The sequence below is a fragment of the Thalia democratica genome, chromosome 9, assembly GCF_965202585.1.
Source record: "Thalia democratica chromosome 9, ktThaDemo2.hap1.1, whole genome shotgun sequence".
NCBI lineage: Eukaryota > Metazoa > Chordata > Thaliacea > Salpida > Salpidae > Thalia > Thalia democratica.
In genome coordinates this window covers 13,905,249-13,912,791 of record NC_139173.1, presented here as the reverse complement: position 1 = coordinate 13,912,791, position 7,543 = coordinate 13,905,249, and the positions used below count along the sequence as shown (strand labels likewise).

General features: G+C 26.7%; 1 protein-coding gene across 1 annotated transcript; it reads right to left on the bottom strand.

Moving 5' to 3' along the window:
• Positions 1-5,258: 5,258 nt before the first annotated feature.
• On the bottom strand, positions 5,259-7,321 carry LOC145843811 (glucosidase 2 subunit beta-like). Its single transcript, XM_082951046.1, has one exon. It carries the CDS (start codon positions 7,308-7,310, stop codon positions 5,820-5,822), a length of 1,491 nt encoding a protein of 496 aa, XP_082807172.1. The 5' UTR covers positions 7,311-7,321; the 3' UTR covers positions 5,259-5,819.
• Between the last annotated feature and the right edge of the window lie 222 nt (positions 7,322-7,543).

The following is a 7,543-nucleotide window of genomic DNA, read 5'->3' as shown; positions in this document are numbered from 1 at the left end:
AAAAAGAAAAGAAGTAAAAAAAAAAGAACGTAATATCTTTATCCTTTATTGTTTATTTTTTCTGATTAATTTCCTTTTTTTCAGCTATGTTTCTCTAGTAATCAAAAAGTTAAACGAAATTTTGAATATCAATTAGTGACAAGTTAGGAAAATTACCTAGTATACTGGTTCGGTGGCAAACGAAAGTGCGCACCGATGTTGATGAAAAACTCCATATGGAAACATTTTATAACTTCATTAAATTCATAAGAATTTAGACTCAAAAAGCACGCAATTAATGTAGTGCACCACTGTAGTATATTCTTATGGCAGATTTTTCAACAAAAAGTTTACAAAATTACGTCACGCTTAAAAGAAAATTAAAAATTTTACAAGTTTTTTTTTATGCTACAATAAATGTTAAGACTACTGCTAGTTTTTATTTTTGTAAACATACAAGAAAAAGCGTGTCGGTCTATGAGAAATAAGCTTTGTACAAATACAATCAGATGAATTAAATTGAAAAAGTATACTTTTAACTATTTTACAAAGTTGTAATAAACTGTAATAACAGTTATAAAGCTGGTCATTTTTAACTCTGTGTAACTTTATTTAAATTATGTGCAATGAGGTGTTGTTATCACTGTTGTATTGTATATTAAAGAGATTGATATTATTTTTGTAATTAAAACAGATACTTTCGTTTTATTGAATATATTCATTTTTGAAGATATAAGTTTAGTGGAAGTAGTAAAAACAATTTTCATTTAGTAAGTTAACATTTGTGCAAGTATAAGTAATTCTAATGAAATTTATACTTTTTTTTAGTTGTTTAATTTTGTAATATATAAGTATTTTTTTAAACAGTTACTTCGAACTTATTTAACTTAATGAATTTATTTCAATTATATTACTTATAAAAAGATCTTTTTATAGCTAATTACAAATGTTTTAATTTAGGGGATTTTTTGAGAAAAAAAAAATTTGCGCACCCCCTGACCAAAATACCACGCTTCGCCACTGTTTCCAACTATTAAAAAAAAATTAACAAATAATTTAGACTTAAAACGCGGTTGGTATTAATAGAGGGAAAAAAGCCAGTTAAATTGACCAAAAGCTGGTGGAGTTTATGAGAAGTAATAAGAACCAAGACGAATTAAAAATGATAGATAATCAAGCTTGAATACTTAAAAAAATCGTAACCAATGGATGTAACATCTAGAATGGGGTTTTCCAAACTCATTTTCATGTTCAACCACTTAGAAGAATTTCAAAAAGAAAATTTCTCCTTTTACAAGTTAATGCTAATTTATTATAGATCTAATGAATTCAAAAATTTTCGCCCCAACCGGATCCGAACCTTAATTTGAAATTAGGATCTGGCCGGATTGGAATCCGAATATTTTAATAATTGGAATCCTAATGATTTAAGTTTCATGTAACGTAAATACAATACAAGTTTACAAGTAATAATTATGTATTACTTGTTTAGTAAAAAAATTTGAACAATTTTTTTAACGTGTTAAAAAATAAATCAATTTTTATTGTAAGAATAGTTTATTTTAAAAGCAAACAAAAAAACGAACGCCTTGCTAAAAAGAACAAAAATATTAAGCTAAATACACAAGCACATAGTTTAGATATTTTGATATGCATGCAAGCAACATTAAGAGTTAGCTTGTATTTTTGTTGTTTGTGTTATGTAAAATAAATAAACTATCGACTTTAATAAGTGCTTAAAGCAAAAAAAAGTGATCACAAACAAAATTAAAAAATTTTACGTATAACTTACAATTAAATTTATACTGTTACCATAAACAAATTAGAACATTAACTTTCGCAAGTGTTTATAATTGTAAAACAAAGTACAGTTGAAGATAACATAGAGCCGTTATAAATTGAAAAAGTATCTACTATAGTAAAGACTTAAAAAAGAATAGGAATTAGAATTACAACTATAAGTATTTAAATTCGACTTAGGATTACGCTTTTACCATTACAAAAAAGAAAAATAAACTAACTTAAGCAACTGTTAAAAAAAAAAAAACTACTATAGCAAAAGATGTCTCCTCACTATTATAACAGAAAAAAACTATTCTAGTTTTTTCAAGTTGTCGTAGCGAAATAAAAACTTTTTGCCGATCTTTAGTAGAAATCGATTACGCTTTTGCTCGTAGAAATTACCAGTTTAGAAAATAATCTTTCAGAATACACAGAAAATTATGGTGCAAAATGTACTTTCTTGCAAAGCTGGTAAGATGTGGGTGTCGTATTTTGTTCCACCAATTTAAGACTTTGGCCTCTTCATCTGTATATAATTTTCTGTAGCAAAAATGCCCTTACTTTTTGCAACAATTTCTTCATCAATGGAATCCTGTCGCTCGTTCTCCTATGAAGCTGTGTTCGATTCTGTTTCAAACAAAGAATAGTAGTTAAAAATTTATTTGGATCAAAATTTTTAGAGGGTTGTGGTTTTGGTTTCTTTAATGGCAATAAAGGATAATCACCACTTCGATCAGCCTCACAACAGATATACTTTTTAATACTCAATTTAAGCAGCTCTTTAAAATTATTTTTGAGATAAAAAGGGACAGCGGAAAGTCGATATCGTGGATCAACAACTGTTGTGACTTACAGTAACTTGATGTCATTCAGGTTTAAGTTGTTGTTATCGAACTTTCTTTCGCTAGTTTCTCCTATTTTTCGGCTTAAGTTCTACAAACAATTAATACTTGTCCTGAATTTTCATAAAATTTTATAACCAAAATGATATATTTATGGTGCTGGTAACGTTTAGTTTGGCAAACTATTTTATGATCGTCCACAAACAATAAATTTTTAATGACCAGCTGAAGTGTATGGATAAAACGACTAGGATTTAAACAATGATATTGCCAGCTAATGTTGCGTGCATAGAATAAAATGTGAAAACGATCCGAGGTAGTCTTCAAAACACTAAGCATTAATTTTAAATAAAGTATAACACTTCATTGATAGTAGCAATTATCTAATACTGAATAATAGTATAGTGTGATCGTTGTTAAACTTTATTTTAAAATGTTTAAGTGAAGTATTCCAGAACTTCCATTACATTTGTAATAAACCACAAGTAAAAAACTATTAAAAAACATAAATACACAAATTTTGAAACTACATAAGATATTTACTGTTTAATTTTAATCCTTCTATCTTTCCCATATATATGAAGCTGTAAACTTTTTTTGCATATCGTGTATGCAGTATTCTATTAAGGGCATTATTTGACTCATTATATGAATTTTCGAATATGCAACATTTTTGTTTATATTCTTCACGCATGAATAAGTTTTTAAACAACAGTATAATTAACTAGCATTGTTATATGCAGTTTCATATTTTATTTTTGCTTAAAAAGGTCGCAATGTCTTGCCACCGAAACCGGTCGCGAATAAAATATAAAATTTGCATATATCTATTTAAGGACATTATTATAAATTCTTAAGACTGTAGGATACAATAAACAAAAATATCTTTTTTTACAAATATGACGCTGGAGAGCTGAAAAGACTTCAACATGCTTAAGTTTTATAAGCTATAAAATAATAACTTAAGTATAAAAAGTCACTAATACTTTAAAAAAAAATAAGGAAATGAATTAAATAAATTTCTTGAAACCCATAAAATCGGAATTTTAGCTTTCAAATTATAACAATAAGCATATACTGTTGAAAATTCAACAATGTTCGTATTTTACAACTATCTTCATAAGAAACTATTTATTTAAATTCTTAAAACGATTTATAACTTATTTTGAAAAACACCAAGTAAAAATAACACCAGTATTATTAAAAAAAAAGTGTTTTAATACTAATATTCAGAAAAATTAGACTCGTATCAAAAAAAAGTATACTTGCTCTGTGGACCAGAGCATTTCCTACGTAGGAAAGACATCGTGACAAATGTTTTAAGTTGCATATTCGATCACTTAAATGTAATCAAAAACTCAAACATTGAGAATAACTTGAAATTTCTAGAGGTATGTTCGAAGTGAGCTTTATTAAGAATCAATAAATAAAAACCCAATTTAAACACACAAGTAGCCGTAAATGGAAAGATAGTTTTATTGACATTATCTTAATTTACACTCGTTTCAAACTGCTTGCTTTTTTTACCCTGTATGTTTCACGTCCTTTTTAAAATTCTTCTTAAGAGAAGAAAACATTTAATTTTTGAAAAATAATTGAGTATAATTCAAAATGAATATAGTTATCTACCGGATCCAAAAAATTTATTTTTAAATTAAGATCCGGTAGACCACTACAATTTACTTTTTCGTCCCTAAAAACTATATCATAAGATTTGGAAATTTTGATTTAAAAAAAAGTTAATATAATCGTAAGAAAAATTTAACTAAATTGATTTATGATCATGTCAAACCTGCAAGAATAATATTTTTTACCTTATATAATGTTTCAGGGAACATTTTTAACTGTTAAGCAAGAAAAAAATGTTAGTTGCCGATCATTGCAAACTAGACAATACTAAACTTTTACTTTTCTAACCCAATCATTTTGGGATAAACGTTTTAAATTTATAAACTTGGTCATTTCAAACCTTTTATGTAAAATTTAATAAATTTTTAACATGAAACGATTTCAACATATTTTCAATTAAACTAATTTTAAAACTTTAACAAAGAACAAACTTTTGTAGTTTTTGCTTGAATTTGTTAGTTTCTTTTTTAATTAACTCAACTAATTCTTTTACAAAAAAAATTCTATTATTAAATTGAGCATATTTTCAATTTCAAAATTTTTACTCAACTATTAAAAAATACGAATTAAAATAATCATCTTCCGAATAACCAAGTTTAATATGATTTATTTTAAATGATTGCAATTAGAAACCATACTTAATTTTTTTAAATTTCCTAAAAATAAGTCTTGATTAGATTAACATATTCATCTGAACAGTATTTTTTACATATGTTGACTTTTCAATTTTGTTCAGAATGTTTTTTTAATTAACTTTTACAGGTTTCTTAAATATTTTGGTTCGCAAATTTTAAGCAAAACTTATGACCTTATTAATTTATAGTTGAAAACTTTTCATAATAATAAATAATTAAAATTAACTTAAGTGATTTTAAAACACTGAGAGAAAAAAAAACGAACTTAACTTAGAAATGCTTAGAAAAAAACAATAATCCCTTTATATTAATAAATAAATATTTTAGTTTTAATAATTGACAAAAATAACTTTAAATTTATTAAGGAGTTGAAAATTTTTAAGAACTTTACTAAATCAAGTTATGTCTAACTTGGAACAATTATTATTTGATTTCTCTGGTGACAATAAAATTTAAAAAATACTTATTTACTTGTTGAATAGTGTAATAAATGTTACCTTATAAGACTTCACAACTATCTGTAACATTGTATTCTTCTATTTTAATTATTCGAACAAACACTTTTCATTCATTTTAATACGCACTATTTTGTTTAAAACATTTAGTGTACACATTAACAAAATGTTTATTGTCTATATCTGACATACAGTAATTTAAAAAAAATCTACTAATTATAAACCTAATAGATAATACTTTTATTGATGTTTTATGCAGTACCAACGCTTACTAACCTTAAAGCTGTAATTAAGTTTTATCTTAGATTAAATAAAAAAGCAATACTTTAACAAACTGTAAGTATTACAAACATCATAAAAATAATTCAAGTAGTGATACAAAGAAAAGGTATTTATACTGTTTTGAGAAATATTAAAAGTATTAAAATAAAAATTTATGATTAAAACTACTTATAGCTTCTAAATAAATTTGTAATAACTCATTATAAAACATACACCTACAATTCATCATGGTTGTTATTATGACAAGCGCAAGGGGTAGTAAACTTGAAAAGGTAAGAACATCTAGATGGTTCATCAACTAGTACAAGTTTGTGCTCAGAACCACACTCTAAAATAACCTTAGTTGATCTTGCAGGACCGTTCCAACAACCAAGTCCTTTTTCATACTTCATCTCAGAATGATTTCTTCCCTGCCAACTACCCCATTTTCCTAAAGAAGTCGTGCTTCCTCCATGTAGCTGTGACTGAGTTGTTTTATCAAAAGGACAAAGCTGATATTTGTATTCATTAGTTTTTAGCTCATAGCAGTTTCCTTCTAAAACTTGAAAGCAATTGTCTGGACCAAAATCAAAAGAAAGTTTAGTTTTTAAATTCTTAATTTCAGAATTAATTTTTTGTTTTTCCTTTAAAACTTGTTCATGAGCATTTCTTTTGGTATCTGCTTCTTTAATAGTTTCTAAAGTCTCTAAGTCATAGTCAATGTTATTTTCTTTATTAGTTTCTGATTTTTCTTTTACGTTTCCGTCTTCCTCATCCTCTTCTTCCTCTTCAGGAAACTCAGTATCTTCATTTTCTTCTTCATATTCATCGTTTGTTTCGTCCTTGTCAGTTTCTTTAGGTGGTTGTGGAGGTAGTTGTAGTTTGTTTTCTGAACTATACTTTTCCTTTATCAAAGGCCAAACTACCTCTCGAAATTTTACTTTGTCAACTGAATTATCATGGAATTGTTCAGTTATACTGTCAGGTTCAAAATTGTTGTTACTAGAAGCTAACTCTTGCAATGTGACAAAACCATTTTGATCTACATCTATATTTTCAAAAGCTTCAATACTAGCCTTATCATCGTTTTCTTTTTCTAGAGTTTCTTTAAATTCTAACTCTGCCTTTTCATGTTTACCTTTTAATTCTTGCTCTTTAGTTTCAATAATTTCCTTTTCTCTTTGAGTTTCAACTTCTTTTTCTAAAATTGTAATTAACTTTTCTTCTGCTTCTTGCAATTGCTTTTCTCTACTTTTCTTAGTTGCTTCTCCAGCTTTGGAAAACTGTTCACGCAAGGCTTTTCCTTGATTTAAAAGTCTAACACTAGCCTCACGCTCTTTCTGATCAACTTTATACAGATCTTCACAAGTGTTTAAACAGAGACTTGGATTTTTCCACTCATCAGAGCCATCACAGCAATCACAAATTCCATCATTCACTCTTGATGACAGAATGGTTTTTGGCTTAAAACCAGAGTTAAGACAAAAAAAGTTTCCATTAGAACATGCAGAAGTTCCAGGTTCATCTGATCCATCTGCACAATCACAATAATCATCGTTTACAAAACTAAAACTAATCGTTTTGCTACCATCCAAGCAGGTAAAATCTAATGATGAATCATAAAATATTTTATTAGTCAATGAAACACCACGAGGTCGTTTAACTTCTGTTGAGTATCCAATACTTAACAAATGTAAAAATATAAGTAATACATTATATTTAGACATTATCAAATTATGTACCTAGAAAATATTTAAATTTCTTTACAATTGTCAACTGTTAGTATAACTAATAAACTACTTAAATTAAATTATTAAATTTTATCTAACAAAAGAACTCACTTTACAGTCAATCTTAATTTATCAAGAAAATGCTATTATTTTTTGTATTATTTACAATTTTATTTCTGGGAGGTTAGGCTGATTGAGAAAAAAACTAGCCTTAGTGACTATAGAGTAGT